At 35.8% G+C, this 23268-nt stretch overlaps 1 protein-coding gene across 5 annotated transcripts in view; it reads left to right on the top strand.

The window, feature by feature from the left end:
• The window catches only part of RBMS3 (RNA binding motif single stranded interacting protein 3), a 1191227-nt gene that overhangs the window by 1077759 nt on the left and 90200 nt on the right, over positions 1-23268 (top strand). For all 5 annotated transcript variants that reach the window (XM_032162240.2, XM_058442835.1, XM_058442834.1 and 2 more), the window contains 3 exons: positions 5848-5894; positions 18386-18482; positions 20717-20767. In XM_032162240.2, the coding sequence (XP_032018131.1) occupies positions 5848-5894; positions 18386-18482; positions 20717-20767 (195 nt within the window). The remainder of the gene's footprint in view (positions 1-5847; positions 5895-18385; positions 18483-20716; positions 20768-23268) is intronic.

Raw genomic sequence — 23268 nt, 5'->3', positions numbered from 1 at the left:
GTGAATGTCTTAGTTATATACACTTTTAGTATCACATAAGAGACCTTCAATTTCTCAGCCAGTGTGTAGCCATTTGAATTTCTGAATTCTTACTGGTTTCCACTGCTAGAAACACTATATCGTTTTCCCTGAGTTTTCTTTCTTTATTACTGACCTCCTGCCCATTCTCACCTTGACCCTTCTGGTTGTAGCAATCCCATTCTGTCCTACTTTTGTATTCTACTGACCCAGCAAAGCTAAATGCACCCTGACATTTTCAAGCTTTCTTCTGAATCAGGCCTCTGACCTATATATATTACTTTCATAAATGACATGCTCTTTTTTCCCTCTTAAAAATTTTAAGACAAGTCATAGAAGACATAATATGCTTTATAAATTAAAGGATCCCCTTACCCCACATTATGGAAATATTATTACATACAACTTTTAAAACTCAAAAGTCATGCCTGTAATTCCAGTGCTTTGGGAGGCAAAAGCAGGAGGATCACTTGAGGCCGGGAGTTTGAAAACAACTTGGGTAACACAGTGAGACACCATCTCTACAAAAAAAAAAATTAAATAAAATTAGCTGGGCTTACTGGGGCACACCAGTAGTCCCAGCTACTGAGGAGGCTGAGGCGGGAGGATTGCTAGAGCCCAGGAGTTTGAAGTTACAGTGAGCTATACTGTACTCCAACCTGGGCAACAGAGTGAGACTCTGTGTCTAAAATATTTTAAGTAAAAATAAAACTAAGTCAAAACAAAGCAAGAAAGGCAAAAAAAAAAGTTATTGTTATATTACCCCAGTATTTTAACGTTTTGTTTAGATTCATTTTTAGTTTTATTTCTAGTCAGAGGTATTTAAAATATTTGCTTTCAACACATATTGTACACATAATTTTGTATCATGACTTGTTCACTAAAGGTTTCTAAGTAGAAATACTAGCAAATAAATATAAGCAAAGTTAAGTTAAATTTTACTTCAGTAGCAGTACTTAGATGTTTATGTCATAATAATTTTAAGCCCCTTTTTATACATAATTTTTAATCAACTTATTTTTTATTGAATTTTTAATCATAACCAGTCAACAGTTGTAAATATTGTTAAAATTGGCTGCAAGAAATAAACAGTTTAAATATAACATCCAGAAAACAATATTATATTTGTCTTTATTAGCTTTTTGGACTCAACTTGTGCTAATTCAGTATACAATATTTAATAAAATATTCAACATTTTCTATACATTTGTTAAAGTGTTTTAATTCTGATTGTAGAAGACTAGAAATCTTTATAATTGTTTGTTTGTAATTTACCCAGTTATGTATCAGGCCAGATCTTAAGAAAAGGAGAAATATTAGGCTAAAATATCAATGTTTTATTTGTCCAGAAACTTCAGTCTGTATCAGTTTGTATACATTTTGCTGCCCCCAATTTTTTGATCCCCATTTATCTTGCAGTCTAAAAATACTTTCAACAATGATAAAAAAAAATCATTCAGGCCATCATCATATTGGCTTTGTTACAGTCAATGATTCTCTGCTCCTCAACTAAGACCAAGCATTGCAGTCTAGGGAATCTTTCTGAAGTAGCAATGCCTGGTCCCTAATGTGTACTCTTTAAGCAGTATTTCCACAATTATTACCTCTTGATATAATCTAATCATTTACAGTTATGAATATCAAATAGCTATCTCCTAAGTCAACTGATTTGTCTCAATGAATTTATTAAAAATAAAGATGCATTTGTTGAAAATAAAAATCCCCTAATTATTCCAATATACCATTGAAAATCTTTTCTTCTAAAATATTTAGCTCCTATAGTAAAAATCCTGTCTGGAAGACCTAAAATGTCCCATTATGGCTGAAATACTAAATTAAAACTTAACTGTTGTTGAAAAATGACAAAAATGCCCCATTTTATTTTAAATAAACTATGAATGTCTCTATTATACAAATAATGGAAACCTGAAAAATGGAAAATATTTCTGAATCTAATAAGTCCTTTTTGAAAGTAAGTGACATGATTAAACATCACTTTTCTACATACGTGGTGTGACATTTTCATTTTGTTCCAAGGTATTTTACTTTTTGTGTGACTAGTTTGTAAACATGCCATAATATTTAGTGATTATATAATGATGATTTCATGGTTCTAGCTTAGTATAAAGGTAGCTCGACAGAGCAGCAAAATCGATTTCATTTTTTCCTTTGTGGAAAGAGACAAAAGGAAATTGAATGCAAAGTTTGCATTAAGACCATATTAGAATTATGACTCAACAATCTGTTACACATGAAGTGGAAATCAGGTGTATCCAAGTGTTAGTTATTGTGCTATTATATTCAGCCAATGGGTTAAGTTCAAACAACACTTTGCTTAACCCATGCCGTGTTGTTACCCACAATGTTCCAAATGCATATGACCTGACACTATCTCTTGTTGTCTCCTCTTGCCAAAGGTACTCAGAGGCAGGACTGTCCCTAGGCAAAATCGTGAAGTAGGTGAATCTTGTATTCATTCCCTACCCTTTTGCAATGAAAATCTCACCTTAGATTCTCTCCACCTCCCTCTCCCAAGGTACCTACTCTAGTTACTCATTCCTCTGGATTTACCCTCTGTTTTCCAGGGAGCTCATGCTAACTCCTGTTCCCCAATCAGTCTCTGAGTATGTAATGTCCCTGCTCAGAAATACTCAGTAGCTCCCCAAGAGGAGCTGGGCAATCAAGATCCTCCATCCTTACCTTTTGAGTCTTATTTCCCACTCTCCCCTCTACATGTTCTACTGAAAATAGCTCACTCACCTTTCCATTTTTATTTGCACACCTTTTTTTCCATAGTACTCCTTTTGCCTGAGCTGGCCTTGACCTCTCATCTCCATCTGTGGAAACTCTCCTCATCTTTCAGGGCTCTGATCAGCTGTACTTCCCTACATGCCTTATCTGATCACCCCCAGCCTCTCTCATCTGCACCCCATCCATACCACTCATATGGCACTTAACACATATTGCTTTGTATTATAATATTTATGTATGTGTCTTGTCTCCAGGCACTGTGCTGGGCGCTTTACAAGCATAATCTCTTTTAAATTTCACAACAATCTGATGAGGTAGGTATTATTAAACCATTTAAAAGTTGAGGAAACTGAGGCTCGAATAGGTTAAATAATTTCCCCAAAGTCACACTGCTACAAAGTAACAGAGCTAGAACTTGAACTCAGGTCTGTCTTATTTCAAAACATATGATTTCCACTGTACCCTACTGACGTCAATTCCTTTCCATCTTCTGAAATATAGGATGGGGGTTTAAGATGAAGAAGGAGGTCAGCGTAGATTTTTTCCTTAACAAATGTGTGTTGAACAAAGAGAGTTTATTGATAATTACTGTATTCCTAGCTAGAATCGATTGGTTAGATAGAATCTATGAGGAATTCAAGTAAAATGCAAGAAAAAATTCTTAAGTGGCCAGAACAGATAAGCATGGCATAAAAAGAATGTTCAAGACAGTTTGTAATTCAGGAGGGGCTAGATAGCGTTGGTCTCTCTGAGCACCATAGGAAAATAAGTACAACGAAAAAGAAGTAAATGTGCAGTTGACTAGGGAAGGCTTCCTATAAGTCCCCAGGACTTAAACAATTTGAGATAATTAGTAGACTGAAGATATGACTATCATCCTAAATCTCTCATGCACTAATAATATCTCGATTGAATGTAAAGCTCACCTGTTTCATTCTGCCTGCAGTGCTGCATCTTGGATAAATTAGGGGAGAGAAGCTTAGCGTTCCTAAGAGGGAAATATAATCCCAAATGGACAGCTTTTACAACTGCCCTTTCCAGTACCTGAGACCAGAGAGTTTCAGCTAAGCCCTAGACATCTCCATTCTGTGTTCAGCCTAAGGCCAACCTCCAGCCAGTCTTATGGCAGAGGCTTCATCCTGGGAAGAATTTAAACTTAGAATCTTTGTTCATCTTGACACCACTATCTTTTTGCCTCTCCCATGGCAAAAAAACAAAAACCTTTTTTCTTTTCTGCTGTTGTATTCTATTCTCATTTCTCAGTCCCCAGCTTGTCATATTATCAGTTGCATATTTCTTTAACATGAATGAGATTCTTAAATTTAAAGAGGTCATGCAGTTATCATTAAACATGTGTTCTCAGTGCACCTCCGTTAACTTCTGACAGTCATTTCAATTCTGTTTGCAAACTCCGTTTCAATTTATGTATGTTCCCTTTATACCAATTCCATTCATATGTGGCTCTACACTTTTGTTCCTCATACCAATCTTCATAATAATTTAAAATTTATTATTTATGGAAATAATGCATGCAATCTAAGCTTGAAAGCAGCATGCTTTCATCAGGCCCTCTGTTAGAAGATTGAGAATTTTCTAACACATCAGGACCTCTGTTAGAAGATTGAGAATTTTCATGTCAATTATAAGCTAAATTTGAGGAATTCAATGAGCTCAACAAGAAAACCATCCTCAACCACAATGGAAACATAAAAAAACTCAAACAGGAAAGGTATTTTGTTTTCTTTAAAATGTCTATGGTTTCTTATCCTTTACAAAACTCTTCATAGCTCATCCACTTTTTTTCTAACTTTTTATTTTGAAGAATTTATAGACTCACAGGAAGTTACAAAACAAATGTACAGTGATGTCCTGTTTACCTTTTACAAAGTTTCTCCCAATTGTTATATTGTAAGTAATTATAGTACACTATCAAAGCCAGGACATTGATGTTGATCTAATTCAGTTTTAAATTCGAAAAAAGAAAAAAAAATCCACCCTAAAGATAACTTGGACAGTTTAAATTCCATTCAACATTGTAAGCATCGTAAGTATTAACCATGCTGACAGTCCTGGTAAACAAAGGATGGTATGCCCATATGGCCACAGAGAAACTTTCCCCATATTGTTGGATATTGATACTCAAGTCTAATTTAATTCTTGGGCCAATGTCATAGCCGAAGAATGGAAAGGAGCCCATATCAGAAGACTTGGGTTGAAATCTGGTTCTGCCTCCAAATGTGTGACCTTGAGCAAGTCACTTGACCTTTCGAAGCTTCAGTGTCTTCATCTATAAAATGGAGAAAATACTCCTCCTGCCTACTTCATAGGATTGTTGTGAGGATCAAATGTGATGATGTACATGAAGGAACAAGATAGACTGTGAATCAGCACTCAGGAAGTTTATACTCTTTTCAGAAACTATATCCAGTTATAGAGAAGTGTACTTTTTCAGAGGTGGTCTTATTCCTAAAAACAAAACATAACTACCTCCTTATTAGCCATGTGTTCTAGAATTTTCTTCATATGCAAATGAACTCCCCTTTCTATCACTCTTGTTAAGATAAGAAATAGTAATATATCAAACAAACACTCTAGACTCATTACCTACACACCCCTTAGGCATATGGTCTATTTTTAAATAAATACTTTTTTAAACATTTTCTTCTTTAAGATTGAATGCATTTTAAGTAGCTTTTATTTTTATCCTAACTGCAGGACTCGTTCTTACTTTTTTATCATGCCATGAGACGTACAATAGGTGTTCTTGACAATAGTGTGAAATTATAAGAATGTGAGGTTAGACAGTGGATGTTTTAAGAAATAAAAATGGAAATCATCCAAGCTGCATTGTTTCTCGGTATGTCTGAATATATAATATAAACTCTCAACTCACTGGTATATTCTGGTTTGTGGATAGTAAAAATGCTAGTCTTGGCAGTGAAGGTAGAGATATACATAGCAGAAAATAAACTTAAATCATGGAAAGTAATGATAAGAGTCTTTGTGTGTACTAAATGTTTTGGGCACCACAATAAAAACGTTAAGATTTGTTTTCTTCCCTCTTCATCCTATATACAGGCTGGCATGGCTTTGACCTATGACCCCACAGCTGCCATACAGAATGGGTAAGTAGATCACATTTTCTCTATTTTAATTGTGAATAGATATTTGAGTTCTGAATCAACACCAAAGAAAAATGTTAAAATTTGTTTTGCTCGTTTTATATCCTTAAACACAAAGTTTAAACCAAGCATTTTTCATCGTTGTAATTTTTTTCATCCTATAAGTTATTCTGACCTCCCATTCTCACAATGCCTCTGCCCACATTAAACCCTGTTCTCTCTCCCTCCCTCCCTCCCTCTTTCTCTGTCTTGGGAGAACAGGTAAAGCTAGGCTGAGGGAATAATAACTCTAGAGTTAGCTTTCAAACACTTTTTGGCGTGTGCCCAAATCAAGTTATTCTTTCTTTCTGGTGATCAGGGGAATGGTAATGGGGGAAAGTCAAGTTAGTAACTCAGGTGATTGCATCTTCATTTTCATAAGCATCTGGAAATTTGTATCCACCTACTTAGAACAAGTCATATAGCTTAAACTTTCTCCTCTGAAAAACAAGTGTGGAACTACATGGCGTGGCAACTCTAAAATTCTGTGACTTCTAAATATCTTTCATTGAAACTTTCTTCTTACTTCCTAATCTCTTTGCTTAGGCTGTCTTGTAATTGACAATAATTATTCTTTGGTTGGTTGCTTATTTCTTTTCACTGTCTTTTATTTTGGAATTCTCCATGGCTTTCAGTTGTCTGTCTTTCAGTCTCATTATAAAGGCCTCGTTGAAGATCAACATAGAGGGTAGAATGAATTAAACTTCATTTTCTATTTTGTCAGCTGCCTCTAAAGAAAATCTGTGGGATATTGAAAGTATTTAAATAATTACCTCTTATTCTTATATTATTCATTCAGGCAGTCATATATTCAGTCATTCAACAAACATCCAGTAAGTATCCCAGGCACAATGCTATGTTCTATAGATTTAAAAAAAACAATGTATGGTATGAGACCCTTTCCTTCAAGAGGCTCACAGTCTACTCGTCCATGAAAAAGTAAACATTAATGGTAGACTAGGGTAGGAGTATAGTCCTTTGTCCTTGGGTTGATTAAAATTTCCCTCTAGAAGTGAGAATTAAGGATACCTTTTCATATATCCAATAGGCATTTACTTATTTCCAACAAGGTGCTATAAACTCAGTGTGTAGAAAGAAGTAAAGATATGGAGAAGAAAGTCCTCTAGAATTATATTATATAGTTGGAGATAAATAATTAACTCAAAAAGTAAAAAATAAGGCATTATATATTAAGTGATAGTGACTGAAAATAGATGTTATAATGGAAAGGAATGACATTTATTGAACACATATTATGTGGAAAGCACTTTGTATTTTTAATTTAGTGGCACATGGTTTCAAATGAATACATGTGATTACAATTATAAATTTATATTGGAAATTTGTACAAAGGAAAATAGAAACAATAGTTCAAAAAATACCTGTATGCCCAGTAATTGGATTCAATAAATATTCATATTTTATAATATTTTACATGCATGCATATGTATGCACATGTGTGTTTTATATATACATATGTATCTACCTATCTAGAGTATGTATTATGTATGTATATACATATCTACCTGTCTATAGTATTTATCTATGTATCTACTTGTAAAATGTACCTTGTTGCCCAAGGCTGTATGCCAAGGATTAGGGATGCAGCAGTGACCCAGACATAACTTGTTTTTGCATTTATGAAACTTAGATTGTGAAGGATAGAAACAAAATAACAATTAACTGTTATATATAATTATGTAGTCAATTATTAAAATTGTGTTAAGCATTTTTAATTAGAAATATAGATAGTTTTTGCTGGACCATATCAAAGTAAAATTTAAACATCGTAATATTTCTAACTTCTTACATCTTCAAAAATAAAGACATTAGTCACATGATAAAAATGTCGTCACAAAAAATGAAATCAGTAGTAATTTCAAAATATCATCTATTATTCAGATTATTTTTCAACTTTGTTCAGTTGCCCCAAAATGTGTTTTACAGCTGGATGATTCTGAAGCGAAATCAAAAAGTCATATCAAAATATCTTATATGGATTATTTCATTTATTTATTATATTCTTTTGGGTGAGTGTTAATATCCGATTTACAGATAAGAAAATGAGGCCATGTAGTCCGAGGTAGAGCTGGGAATCAAATGCCAGTCGGTAACACTAAATAGAGCCTGCTGTCTTTGTCCAGCTAGGACAAAGGGAAGGCTATATGGAAGCAATGAGATTTGGCATAGATTATCCAGGATGACTTAGTTTATCAAGGATAGACATAGGGAAAGATGCTTATTGAGAAAGTGAACTGGTATGAATGGAAGTGGAATTTGTAGAGATTAACAAGCCAACAAGTTTTACTGGGGTGAAAGTTTCTTGTGAAGGAGCTTTATAAGTTTAAAAAGTTGTTTTGGTGTCAGATTTGGAAGTTCAAGTATTTGGTTTTTACTTCATAAGCCTGGGGAGTAATTATTTTTTTTTTAGCAACAGAGTGGTGTAATATAAATAATGAAGACTATATTGGAGCAGGAAAATCCTCTTAGTAGGAAGCATCATTAAGAGGATATTGAGTTCTCACAAGATCTGATGGTTTTATAAGAGGCTCATCCCCCTTTGCTTGGCACTGATTCCTTCCTGCTGCCTTGTGGAGAAGGTATCTTTCTTCCCCTTCACCTTCTGCCATGATTGTCCATTTCCTGTGGCCTCCCCAGCCATGCTGAGCTGTGAGTCAATTAATCCTCTATTCCTTTATAAATTACCCAGTTTCAGGCAGTTCTTTATAGTGGTATGAAAACAGACTAATGTAGATGATATGCTCAATTTCAAACATGCCTGATTAATGTCTCACTAAGACTCACTAAGTCTCACTAGTACCCATTAAGACAAAAAAAGATCAAGAGTCAGTGGTAAATGTAGAACTGAAGTTAGGGAATAATAACTCGTTATGCATGACTTTAATCAGTCATTCTCTAATACACAATTTAAAATTCTACAAAGCATAATTTCCCAAATACTCACCCTTAATTATTACAAATCGATATAGAAAATAAATCGAGGTTTCAACTCCTAATCTGAGAAATCAAACGTGCAGTTTGGGCAGTGCAATTTTCAAGGCAGCGAGGACAGCCTAGAACACAGTGAACGTTTCTCTTTTTTCCTCAAAGCCTCCACCTCACATTTCAGGTTACCACTCCTGGACCATATTGGAGTTGCTGCAGGTACATCTGTCAACCTTAAATCACCTGAAATATGAAATGTCTTTATCTATACCTTATATTAACAATATAGCATTGTATCCTTTAAATTATTTGAGCAGTTGCAAAAATGGTTCACCCTCTGCCACTACCCAGTTAGATATTTACAATAATGAATATTTTCCTCAAGAAACAAACTTTAGTTAAGATGCTAAAGATATCCAAATCAAGAGAGTTTATATACTGTTGTATTATCTCATATTATATTATCTAATTCCGTATCTCTAATATCATATAATAAATAATTTTAGTCCATTGCAATTGGGCATATTATGTTTCCTCACTTTATTTTCTGGTCTTGCTGCTAATGGTAGCACCAGTTCCTCTCTTCAATACTTCCTGCGCACCAAATATTCCTACCCACTTTTACTTATCTTACTCAGGGTTTGGTCTTTCCTCGCTTGCTTTCTTATCTCCAGTTGCTCTCATCTACTTCTCTTGCTTTCAGGAAAGTAAGACTCCCAAGTCTATACTTCAAGTGTGTAAATAGCTTCAGAGATCAATGACCTGTGGTTTAGCTTACTAGGTATTGCTACTATGTCATTGTCCCAAACTGAGGTCATTATCCTTATCAATATTTTGTAATACAAACTATACAAATTCAAACAAAACACACATATCAAATTTTGTTTTCCTTTGTTTTAAATTCCCTAAAGCCATTTAGGTTATGATCTCTACTCCTTTGGACTCTTTCTTATCCTACATTCTTCACAATAAAACTGGTCATTAAGATTTTTGCAATCTGTATCTGATGTATATCTTCAACCCAGCCCTTCCTCCCTGCCACTGGTTGAATTTATTCAATTACCATTTCCTACCTATACTAAGCTTTTTACTCCCTTTAATATACCTCCCCCCACAAACAATTTTCACATTAATTTTTGAATAATTTTTAAGCAAATGTAACTACAGAAATCACCAACATACCTGATTTAAAGTATTATGTGGCCTTTACTAACTACAGAACAACACTCAAACTTCCCCAGATAGTACGAACAGAACTTCATAATTTGGTAACTGCAACTGAACTGGACCGTCTGTGATTCTTGGAACATCCCATGCTATTTTTTACCTCTGTGTCTTGTTGAACGTGGAATTCTCTCTGCCTGAGTTCCCATATGGTAAAATTCACTCCCCATGACCCCACCACCACACACATACACATGCACACACACCATATAGATATGGGTATCAGTAACTATGTAATAATATACTTTTTAAAAATATTGTTTTCATTTCAAGAACATCATTAAATCATACCAGGCAGAGCTAGTTATGCTATCAGTCATAAGAAAACAGTTTAAGCAATGGTTAAGAGTGAAAACTTCAGAATCATCCTGCCCAGGGATGCGTCCAAACTCTGTCATTTGCCAGATGTGTGATTATGGACCCATTGTCCATACTTTAGTTTCTTCCTCTGTGAAATAAAGATAATAATATCAGTACCTTCCATAAGACTTTGTAAAGATTAAAAGAACCTGGTGTGGTACAAGATAATCATCAATGTAAATGTTGACATTATTGTTGCCCTATGTTTGGCCTTTCCATGATAGGTTTGACATTTAGTCCTTTTTATTAGGTACCTCTTTATACCCATATGTATAATAGTTCCCTGCTAGAATATAACTCAATGAAGATAGGCACCATATCTTATTCATTTTCATAGACTGTTTAACCCAGTATTGTGAATGCTAAATCAGGATTAGGAAATGTGACAGATGATATCTGCTTGGCTCCAGCAAGTTGACATCAGGGAAACCATCCTCCTCCCCAGCCATCAAGTCAGTCTGTCCCCATGTAACATCTTAACTTAATTCTCCTAAAATATTACCTCTAGTTTCACCCAAAGCAGCCAAACTACCCATGAGTTTCTCTGTCTTGAGTGAAAGATGGAATTTTGGAAGGCTTGGACTATCTATTGTGTTGTTGGCAACAAGGCGATAGAAATTTTACATTCAGAAATTAAAGAAATAGGAGGATTGTAGCTAATTAATCTTATTTATTTGATACTTCTTTATGGAAATTATTTTTAAACTGTTTTGCTTATCTGTGGTTTCATTACCTTTATATGGTAACATTCCCAGTAGTAGGACACCAGTAGAACAACCATTTCTATGCATGTGAGATGTCACACAAATATATACTGTTTCTTGAGTTAACATTGGGACATGTCGCTTAGAGGTGTGGAAGCTGATTTAAACAACTTACTCAACATACCAAGGAGCCTAACATAAGTGTCAAGTTTCCATAATAAAGTATATTATTCCTCATTCGCATTGCTGTATTCAGTTTAGCCATCAAATATAACTTACAGATAAGTAACCTAACAGGAAGATAAATATTACTGTAGAGAAGGGCCTGGTCCCATTTTACATAGAACACAGGGTATCCAAAGATGTAGTTGCAACTTACTCCAATCCAGTTATTACTGTTCAACATTGCTTAATGCTGATTCACTTGAGGTCAATAAGCTTAACAATTTTTTTCAACTTTCTATCTATAGTACAGTTTAAAATTAGAAAAAAGAAAATGCTGACATCATATTAGGAACAATGGACATATATACAATTCTAATAGGAGATAGAATGCAAAACTATTGCGATTAAACCACAAAGTACTAAAAGATATATGTATATATTAACTTTTATATGTATAAAATGTTTCTGAAGGAGTACACAAGAAAGCACGATGGTGATTCTCTGGGAAGGGCCAACAGAGTAGTGGGAAATAGGGTGAGAGGGAAACTTATCTTTCACCATGTACCTTTTTATTTATTTATTTTTTTCAAAAAGAAAAATAAAGCAAACTATTTCCATAGGACCGTGGAGGAGAGGCAGTTGTGTTCTGATAAGGAATTGGGAAGGCTTCTTGATAGTGCAGTGACATGAGCTTTTCCTCTTAGAGAGGTGCCATATCCTAGCTAAATGACATGTTTTGTGATCCTATGGAATCCTGTAACTGTAAACTAAGCCATAGGGCTTTTTTAGTATCTTAAGCAAGTATGTGTCTGAGTTGTAGCTAGTAGGTTAAATTGTGTAAAGAGTTAAATGGTCTGTATCTCCTAACCTTCACATTAATACAGAAACATGAAACTAAAAGACTCCCAAAGTTAGCTTGATTGTTAGCTAAGGAAGAACAAATAGTTCATAACTACACCATGGTGAATCTGTGCTGTTTGCATTTAGGCAGTAGAAAATGTCAGTTCTGTCATCTGCCTGAATCTATCCAAGTTATCACCTAAAAATTAGATCAATATCACTTTTATCTAGGACTCTGAAGGGTAGAGTGAAGAAGTGTCTGTGTCAAAATAGAAAAGTAAAAATCTTAGTACTTTTTACTGCAGGCTAACTTACAAGAATAAAAATGTCCATTCTCTTAGAGCTATCTGGTAAAACTCTAATTTGTTTTTACTATTGCCCTATTGCTCTTTTAGCAATCCAATATGAAACTCCATCCCTTTCAAAGATGAGCAGGGGAGGTGGGAAATATTCCCTCCCATATTCAAAATCTCATCTTGCCTGTGCCCTTTTCATTGAGAGCTGCTGTATAAAAGCCTCTTGGATTGTTTTATTTGAATAAAATATATTCTTGGGGGAGATGTGAAAAAGAATGTTTTCTATAGCATTGGTTTGCTAGCTGCTTTATGTGGGCATTTGGTATTAAGCAATATGGAAACCTTATCTTATTACACTAGGAAAGGAATCTAATGTGAAGGATACGTTGGTATTACAATAAAAATGAGCAATAACTTATTAATCTTGTACTATTGTGTTACCCTGAGGATAGTATTCATGGTTCCAGCCCTAACAATATTGCCTGTGGACATGAAACACAAGTCAGTGCTGTTTATTTCAATATGTAAATAGGATTTGTTTTTTGTACAGTAAAAAAATTATACCCTGGGGTTATTGATATATTCATGTTATTTTTATTGTCAGTGAAATAAGATTTTACCATATTACTACTGACTGCCAAATCCCCTGAAGACGACTTTTCTGCAGGCAAAATAATGTCGTATTAGTGACCTAGATTTGCATTTTCCGGATTTCTGGAGGACAGTTGCCTTTAATGCCAAAGAACCAAGTGATTCTTTGCCTTCCTTGAAAATATTAAGTTTTTCAAAGGCTAGCTTAGACTTCCGTGGATCATACTTAGTTAATGTCTCTTATCCACTTTGGCATTTAATATTTTGTTCATGTGAAAGAAACCCCAGAAGTAACTAGCTCATGTGCTTAAGCAAGGTTTCTCAATCTTCATGCTACTAACATTCAGGACTAGATAACATTTGTCGTAGGAGCTGTTGTATGCATTGTAGCATGTTTAGCAGCATCCCAGGCCTTTACCCACTAGATGCCAGTAGCTCCCCCATCTCCTCCAGTTGTGATAACAAAAAATGTCGCCAGACATTGCCAAATGTCTGCTGGAGAGCAAAATCACCTGTGGCTTAGAACCACTGGGTTCAGTGTAAAAGAGGCACTTGGTATATACATAATGCTGTGAATCTTGGTGAAGAAGTAAACTTTTACCAGGAAAATAACTGGTTAAACAACTCACTCCCATTTTCTGTAACAACATTTGCAAGGCATAATGCATAAATTACCAAATACAAAAACATAAATTCACATGTTTAGAATTACCTTATTTTGTTATTCTGCCTAGAAAGTTCCCCAATAGCATGACATATCTGCTTGAAGTATGTATGTATGTATGTATGTATGTATGTATGTATGTATGTATCTATGTATGTATGTATTTATTTTTAATGTGATGCCTGTGTGAGAATGTTTTCAAATCCTGACCATGTCAGGGACTGAGAAAAAGCTAAGAGATTTAGAAACACATTCTGCAGTTCTCTCCTTGGAGTCTGGCCTTGAGTATTTTCTTTAGATATGGTACCTCTAAGCCTCAGATGCAATAGTAGCCTCTCCTGCCATGGTTTAAGCGGGGGTTTCCTGTAAATTCATCTGGTGTATATTTGGACTTGAGAAGAGCTTATTTCAGAATACCAGAATTAGGAGATCAAGACGGTATGCCGATTCCGTTCTTCCCAGAACATTTGCAGTTCTAAAAGACTCTCTGACTTGAGTGGCAGTATTGGAATTTGCTGGGAAGTATGAAATGTAATTCTTGTTTGATGGATAGGATTAGAGCAGATAGGACAAAAATGCATTAAATTTTCCCCCAAGGGTTCCTTTTGCTAGTATCCATTTACTTGGCTGCTTTCTTTATGTTTCTGTTCTCTGTTTTCCCCATAGAATTTCCTGTAAACTTTGCCTGTCAATCCAATCTTTATTGCTTTCATTTTTAATACTCCAATTGGCGCATTTTACAAAGTCGACCAGCCACACTAAAATGTAATGTGTGGTTTGCTTTGTCTGTATAAGAGGCTGAACCTGGATTTCTACCAGAAGTTAAACCACTGCACGGCGTATGAGGAGGACTGTTTATTGAGTGGCCTTGGGTGCCTCATGTGTCATTATGAGCCCCAAATACTGTTCACTGCCTCACAAATAAGATCTGTCAAAGATAAGACCTAGAAGGAATTTTCAAATGCAAACCTTGATTTTCATAGAAAAGGACTGTCTTTTTTCTAGTTTCTAATGCCCCTGCACGCTTAGAAAGTTGGTATATTATTTAAGCTTCCACTTAGCATTTAATATGTGATATTGGACCATCTTCTCTGGGCTCTCAGTCCTCAGCTTCCTACCTCTTTCAGGGACCCTTCTCCTATGGTCCTGCCACCCTGGTATTGATCTTCCTGTATGGTAATCACTACTGAATTCCATAAGCTGCTCTGCATTTATTTATTCATTCATTCAACATAGAGTTATCAAGTATCTTCTATCTCCCAGGCTCTGTTCTAGACAACAATACTGATATACACCCAACCCCCTTGGAGCTGACATTCTAGAATGAGAAATAGTCAATAAATACATTGTATTCGTCAGTTCAGGCTGCCATAACAAAGTGGCTTGAGTTGGTGGCTTAAACACTCAGTTCTGAATGGTAGAAATTCAAGATCAATGTAGCCGATTCTGATAAAGGCTCTCTTCCCCTGATTGTAGATGGCTGCCATCTTTTTCGTTTGTTTGTTTGTTTGTTTTTTGAGGAAAGGTCTCACTCTTGCCCAGGCTGGAGTGCAATAGCACATTCATGGCTCACTGCAGCCTCGATCTCCTGGATTTAAATGATCTTCCCACTTCACCTCCCAAGTAGAAGGGAATACAGACATGCACAACCATGCCCAGCTAATTTTTGTGTTTTTATAGAGATGGGGTCTCACCATGTTGTTCAGACTGGTCTCAAACTCCTGGAGCTATCATCTTGTTATGTCCTTACATGGCCTTTCCTCAGTGTGTGCGTGTGAGAGAGCCTGAGTGAGCTGTCTGATGTATCTTCTTAAAAGAACACTAATCCTATTTCATTAAGGCCCCACCCTTATGTCCTCATTTAACCCCAGTTACTTCCTTAGACACCCCATCTCCAAATACAATGACAGTAGGGGTTAGAGCTTCAGCACATAAATTTAGGGGGTCACAAACATTCAGTCCATAACATATAAAAATAATTTTTTAAGTTGCCATTTAGATAATGATAAGAGAACTACACAAATCAAGAGAAAGGGATAGAAAACAATTGGGGCTGACATGGCAGTTGCTAATTTAGCTACAATGCTCTCTGAAAAAGGGACAGTTGAGTGAGACCAGAAATGAAGAAGAGGCAGCCTTATAAAACTTTGGAGAAGCAAGCATTTTAGGTAGAGAATTTCAAGTTCAGTGTAGAAATGAGAGTGAGAATGATGAGATCACAGGACAGAAGAAAGTCAGTTTGGTTGAATCCTAGTCAGCTATGGAGAAAGGGTTAAGAAAACAATATCAGAGAAGTAGGCAATAGCCTGATGGTGCTAGCTGGTGCTAGCTGGTGCAAGGAGTGAACGTTTGTTCACATTGCAATGGAAAGCCTATGGAGAGCTTTAGGCTGATTAATACACAAAAACAGTACAATTTAAGTGACTAAATAGAGAAACTCAAAGGGGTATTTTAGAGTCTTACTCGTCTGTGTTAGACATAGTAAATGTTCAATAATTTTTTCAAATGGAAAGATGAATGTTTTCTTGTATAGTAATTATCTTTTTTAAAAAAATCAGGTTTAGTAGATGTAATTTACATACAGTATATTCACTCTCTTTAGTGTACAGTTCTATGATTCTGACAAACACATACAATCATGTAAACACCACCACAATCAAGATGTAGAATAGATATCTCCCCTCCTCAAATTCCCTCGTGCTCATTTGGAATCAACCCCTTCCTCCACCCCTCTATAGTTTTGCCTTTTCCCTAGTGTGATATAAGTGAAATTATATAGTACATACCCTTTTGAGTCTGACTTCTTCCATTTAGCAAAATTTACTTGAGATTCATCATGTTGAATATTTCAGTAGTTATTTTCTTTTTATTGCTAAGTTGTGTTCCATCGTATGGATGTGCCACAGTTTATTAATTCAGAGGAAGCACATTTGGGTTGTTTCCAATTTGGGGCAAGCATGAATAAAGTCTGTATAAACATTTGGATTAAAGTTTTTCCATAAACAAAAGTTTTTATTTAATTTTGGTTAGTACGGAGAAGTAGGATTGCTGGGCCGTAGGGAAAGTGTATGTTTAACTTAAAAAGAAACTGCGAAGCTGTTTTCCAAAATGGGTGTAAGGTTTTCTTTCCCACTAACATTGAATGAGAATTCCACTTTCTCTGCCTCCTTGGCAGCTGTTAGTATTGTCTTTAAAAAAAAACAAAACAACTTTGTATTATCCCTTTTTGTCATTATATCAGGTATATAGTCAGTGGCTTCTTTTAAACATCACAACTATAAATTTAAGGGTCTGGTGAGTATGGATAGTAATAGTGTAATGTATGATGGGATAATTTTTTTCATCTACACTATTTTTTTTTTACCCAAAAGAGTATGATCTTATCAAATCATTGTTAAGAGTTAAAGTATATTTAAGACTATAAGTACATTTAAGACTATATTTTTGCTTGAAGACTTTTATAGAAAATAAGCTTAAAGAATTTATTCCTTGAATCCTGACAACCTTGAATTCTAGTCCTCCCATATTTAATGGGAGTCTCATGGGATGCTTTCTTAGAAAGGCAACTCATGAAAATCTCTATTTGAAATATCAGTGACCCCTGAGGTTGGATGAAGTCTTTGTCCTGTAAATTCCAAGCTCAGTCATACTATTAAAAAAGAAAACCATAGTAATTGAGTTTTGCTTAAAGTACAATAAAGCAAAAGAATTATACCATTATTTCTCACATGCATTTTTCCAACCTATCCTCACATCGCTGACATACTCCATCTCAGGCAACCTGGTTTCGTCTGTTCTGTGGCTGGCCACTCTAACCTTTCACTTACAAGTAAGACATGGGGGAAACACAATTTAAATTCTGCTGAAGGATTTGAGCATTCAATAACTCATGGACTCTACAGTATAGTCTGAGCAGAAATGGACATTTCACTGATTTTCATATCCAGAAGCTACCCTTTAATAGATCTCAAGAAGAATCATCCCTCCTCTGATTTGTGAATTCCTGATCTTGTAGCGTTCTATAATTGTTCAATGAGGGGCTCTGGAGGACTAGAAAATTCAGTGCTTTTTACAGAGTCTATAGGAGCATATCATATAGGTTCAGTGTCTCTGCCAGTGCCTTGACTTAATCCAGAAAACATTCCTATTCCAACCTCAATACAAATTGTCCTGTTGCTTCTCTTTTCATGGAGAAAGTATTTTCTGCATGAGGGCATGGACCTATGCCTAACACAAAATATCCTTAACTTTCTAGGAACTGGTCTTTGTTTCCTGACTGAAGACATAGATGCAGTTCCTGTATTTGTAACATCAGTCACTTTTGTAAAGCTTGGTGCTTTCATTTTGTCTTCCTTTCAAAGCCTTTTAAACAACACTCATGGCTTTTCCCCTCCTGCTGGTGGGAGGCAGTATTAAACTTATCTGGCATAAGAAAGATTTTGTGCAGCTAATTTTATAAGATGACACAAAGTCATTTCTTTCAGAGCTACTTATTTCTCCTAGTGGAATCAAATAATGCAGATCTCCTGGACGTTCCTGTTAATGGTTGATGGAAAAACGTGCGGGTGGAAATATGTCTTTCCCATAGGTACTTGATAGCATTTGATTAGAGGCCAGGCATGTAGCAGCTTCGTGAATCTTCTTTTTTTTGTTTTCTGTTTGCAGATTTTATTCTTCACCGTACAGTATTGCAACCAACCGCATGATTCCACAGACATCTATCACGCCATTCATTGCTGCTTCCCCTGTCTCCACATACCAGGTATGTCCGATTTACCTGCACCTTAGGAGATATCTTTCTTGCAGTAATACACTATTTAGAGGCAAAAAGGACACAGTAGAATGAAAAGAAAAAAAATTCTCATACACTTTAATCACATCTTAATGTAATAATACTCAAGTTATGAGTTAGCCTATACTTTCAAGAGCCTGTTTGTATCAATTCACTGGATAGTAAAATCCACTACGCTTTTCATTCTTCCTGCTGAGTTTTCATGATTATGCTACTTTCCAACTAACCTTAATACAGCTCTCTCACCACTGGGAAATTATTTTGTTTGTTGTCTGTTATTTTGTTTGTTCATGTTCCCTATCGTGTCTTTTCTAAAAGCATATTTCTAGCAATTCCTTCACTCACTCCAGGATATTTTATCACTGTCATCTCATTTTGTCATGGTTGTCCTGGTAAAGCTACACAGATAGATGTTAAATCATACTTCCCAAGAAACAGAAGAAATTATCAAAGTGGTAAAAAGTTGTTCCTATTCCCTGCTCTTATTTCATTCTCAGTTCCAGTGAGACCAAAAGAGACCTCAGGGGTTCCGCAGGTTGAAATGCTGGAAAGTCTGAGACTCAATGTGTGTCCTCAGCTAGATATTATAGCCAGTTAATTCCAAGTGCATAGGTGGATTAAAATAGTCACACTTCTCCCTCAAACAATACTCCTTATTTTATTCCTCTGAGTTATTACGTATGTGATATTAATCTCCTCTCTACCTAATATTGTTCTTCCAATTCTAATTAGAAAACGCCTATATATATGCTGCATGTAGAAAGTGTCTAGTGTCATTTCTTAAAAGTTTGGAGGGAGAAAGAGAAAGAGAGAATGCAAGCGTGTGTATGCATGTGCTTCTTGAATTTTGCAGCTGGTGGGGGTGGACGTTATATAATGAGTAAAACTGTAATGATGCTGATGCTATTAATTCAGTGAAGTTTTGCCTTGTTCAGTCACTGTATACTTCATTTCAGGATATCCCAGCTGTCAGAGAATCAAACTTAAGACTATGTGCGCTTTTCCTTAACTGATTCCCCCCGAAGCAAATCATTTTCTTTCTTTTTCTGCACTCAGATTCTTGAAACATATCCATGGGCAAATGGAATAGATTTTCATTTGAATTACATTTAGATGGTCTCTGAATGGCTGATTTCTTAATTGCCTTTCCTTGGGACCCATGAGGCTATGTGCAGGTTCTGTTCAGTTTTTGTTCTTCCTGCAGGCCTGCCTGGTTGTAATGTGCGTGCGTGTGTGTGTGTGTGTGTGTGTGTGTGTGTGTTTCCTTTTTTTTTTTTTCTATTCTTGGCCTCTGTTCCAGCCAAGACCACCCATTAAGCCACAGTGTAGAGCACTTCAGTGACATGAATAAAATATTCACTGAAGAGTGATTTTACTTGGGAGGGCTCATACGTGGAATTTAACTCTAGCTCCCTTTTCTCAAAAGAAGAGATTACAGTAATGATCTATGTTGTTGATTCTCACCTTTCACCAGGTTTTTTTCAATCCAAAGTGTTTTGGCAATTCTGTGTGTGTGAGTATATAAAAAAATCTTCTGAGTTCTCCACGTTACATTCAGCTTATTATACGGGCTGACTTTTTCATTTGGCTGACGCATGGTACATTTAAGAATAGCTGGCTGGCTGACATATTCACTTTTATTTGTTGTACCAATTACCATGAGAGAAAATAATTACAAACTCGCTTAACTTGGGTTAAACCTAAATAACTGCCCCAAATTTTTGGTTTATCTCTTTAGCTCTTACCACAACTTTTACCACTTGGACATATTTCTAAAATGGGATCACTTGAGCATTTGAAGTTACAACTGATGACAGAAAAAGAGAAAGTCTTAGCAGTCAACTCTTGCTTCCTTCATTACTTGCCAGGACATCCCTGAGAGCTGATCTTCGTATGGTCTCTGAGGCCTCCTAAAACTTTAGCCTTCAACATCAACCTCAAAATATGCTCCAAGACCCGGCCTGGGCCATGTGGGCACTGAAGTCAGCTCCATTGATATGGGAAGTTGCTTTACCTTTTACCTTGTTTCAGGGACCAATTTAATCAAGTCCAAGAATTCCCTTTTTACCCTTGGTTTTGAGCACGAATTAACTGTAAAGTCAGGTGGACTCCACTTTCCTATGACCTAGTGTGACTCCACTGAACACAAGAACCAAGTTCTCTCTATGATTGCTTTGTGCTAATAAATGCTGTTTGATGCATAGGTCCAGAGTACTTCATGGATGCCTCATCCGCCATACGTTATGCAACCAACAGTAAGTGTTCTCAGTCACCTGAGGCTAATATTTCTATTATCCAAGTACAAGCTTTTGGAATGCATAGAAGCTTTGGGGTAAAGCTTTTGTTATATTATGTAACTCGTTCAGGCAGCCATATTCTCCAGATAAAAAGCTGTTCCTGAAATTCTACAAAAGCATGTACAATAGATAGCTAGAGATTGACATAGACATAGAATCAAATAAAGAGAGAGGGTGAAAAAGCAAGAGAGTGAGAGAGAGAGAGAGAGAGAATGCGTGGAAACTTTATTAGAGGAAATAGCAATCAACCATTCAAGCTGAGTCTACCATTTCTTATGCATGAGGAATTTCTGCTTTATGCAGGAACTCAGAACTCCGGACAATTAAATTTATTCTACAAGGAAACTCTTTGTTTCCCTTCTCTTTCTGATATGCTTTTCTCTCTTTGGCCACAGTATGATATGCTTTAGGGACAATTTGGAGTATCATAGACAAGTTTTGACTTGAAGCAATATATTTCAAATATGAAGGTAGTTGTCTGCTAATAGATGAATTTATATAGATAGATGGCAAGGTGTGTAAATATTTTCATGTTAATTAACTATAGCAGTTTTCTTTTTCTTTAGTGGAAATTTTCTCTCTGCAAAATATTCAAACTCTATTTTCTACTTGCTAGATTTCCCATTTTATGGCACAATATTACATCAATTCCAAGTGAAAAGTATGACGTATTGCATTAGAATCTAGACTGAAGGCTAATGATTGCGTTTATCTTTGCCTAGGTCTTCCAGGGTTTCTAGCTCTATAGAAGTGCGAGATAGAGATTTCAATAGCAACACACTCATGAGAGTGTGAGGCAGGGGAAACAGCCTTAGACTGGAAGTTGTGTGACAAGGTCTCTGGTGACTCTTCTGGGTATGCTGTCTGTGCATTTGTTTCCTTTTCTGACACTATATACTTAATAGTGCTTTTGTGAGGCTCAAATGAGAGATCATATGTAAAAGACAATGTAAAAGAGTATACATGCTATGCATTATTATTATCATTGTCCTCATTATTATTGAATGTGTTCATTATACAAGGAAGAAGCAGTGCTAAATTTTAACCCCTTTAGAAGATAAATGTAAGTAAGTTAGTATAAAGACCAGGGAGCTAAATACACAGACATCCATTTCCTGGACTCAAAAAATTAGAGAATCTGGCTTTCATATTTGAGCTGTGTCCATTTTATTTTTTTAAATAAGGAACTTTTCATGTTGCTCCAAACATTTTGATAGTTTTTTATTTAAAGAATAAAATATATGTAGTTTACTGCAGCAGAACTTTATACCGTATTTTGCAAATCCCTTTATTTACTATTATTTACACAACTTGAGGGCTTTCTGAGTTCATCTAGTCTGTGTTCTATGAATCATACCACTATGCAACAAATCCAGGCTACACTTTTCTGTCCAAGTCATAAGGTAAAATTCAGTATGTGCTGCCAAAGCAATACATAGCATAGCAGAGACAGAGCCAACGGAAGAAAAGGAAAGAAGTCCTGCCAAGTTCTCAAAAGGAGCCTTTCTGGAAGGAAACAACCACCTTCTAAAAAATGTGTTCATCCGTAAAGCACTAATACTAACTTAGTCCTCATACTGAGTTTTAACATCATCTCTTTGTGGCCAAAAGGAGTGCACATCTGGCAAATCTGAATATTTTACCAGATGTCAAACTATGCAAGATTCTTCAGTACTTCTAGATCTATTAGGGGGCAGGGAAGATGGTTGTATGGGACTTTATTTCAGCTGTCACTCAGGACTTTTACAAAGTTTTTCACACACCTCCTTTTCCACCCCAGTACAGCTTCAGCCTTGTGTTTGCATGTATTATTTCTCTATGTGTATTGTTAGTGTGTGCGTACATGTGTGTGTGTACTTTAACTTGTCCTTTTAGATTTTCCTTGCTGTGGCTACTACTCAGAGCTGATATCATATCACTTCCCATGACTAGATTATGCATCATGCTTGAGCTTAGGCCACTAGGTTTAAATGTAATGTTTATGGCTGGGGTGGATTCCTGGAAAAATATAAGTGGCTGGGCCACCCACCACTTTGCTATCTTTTAGACGGAGAAAAGGGCAAAACAGTATCATGGAAACACAGAGTTTGTACCATCAATCATTGCCCTGTAATAATCTTGTTGGCTGTCCATATTACATAAGTAACTTTACCCAACTGGCTTTAATTTTGTCATCAAAGTGAGGGTAAATCACCCTATGATACTAAAATATAAAAATATTCAAGCCATCTTAGACTGCAAATCAAAAAACCTGAATCTGAGAAGAAATAATGAGGAACTTGATGATTAACAGCATGGATTCTTGGTTGAGCTCATTAGGCTAGGAAATCCGTTTTAGCAAGGGGGTATTGAGCTATTTACATAAACTTTCTGAACCACAGTTTTCTCATCTGTAACATGGACATAATAATACATAAATAATTACGTTTTGTTCATTAAATGAAATAAGGCATTAAAGC

The sequence above is a fragment of the Hylobates moloch genome, unplaced genomic scaffold, assembly GCF_009828535.3.
Source record: "Hylobates moloch isolate HMO894 unplaced genomic scaffold, HMol_V3 SCAFFOLD_8, whole genome shotgun sequence".
NCBI lineage: Eukaryota > Metazoa > Chordata > Mammalia > Primates > Hylobatidae > Hylobates > Hylobates moloch.
The sequence above is the reverse complement of the archived record's forward strand: the minus strand, read 5'-3'. Positions and strand labels throughout refer to the sequence as shown.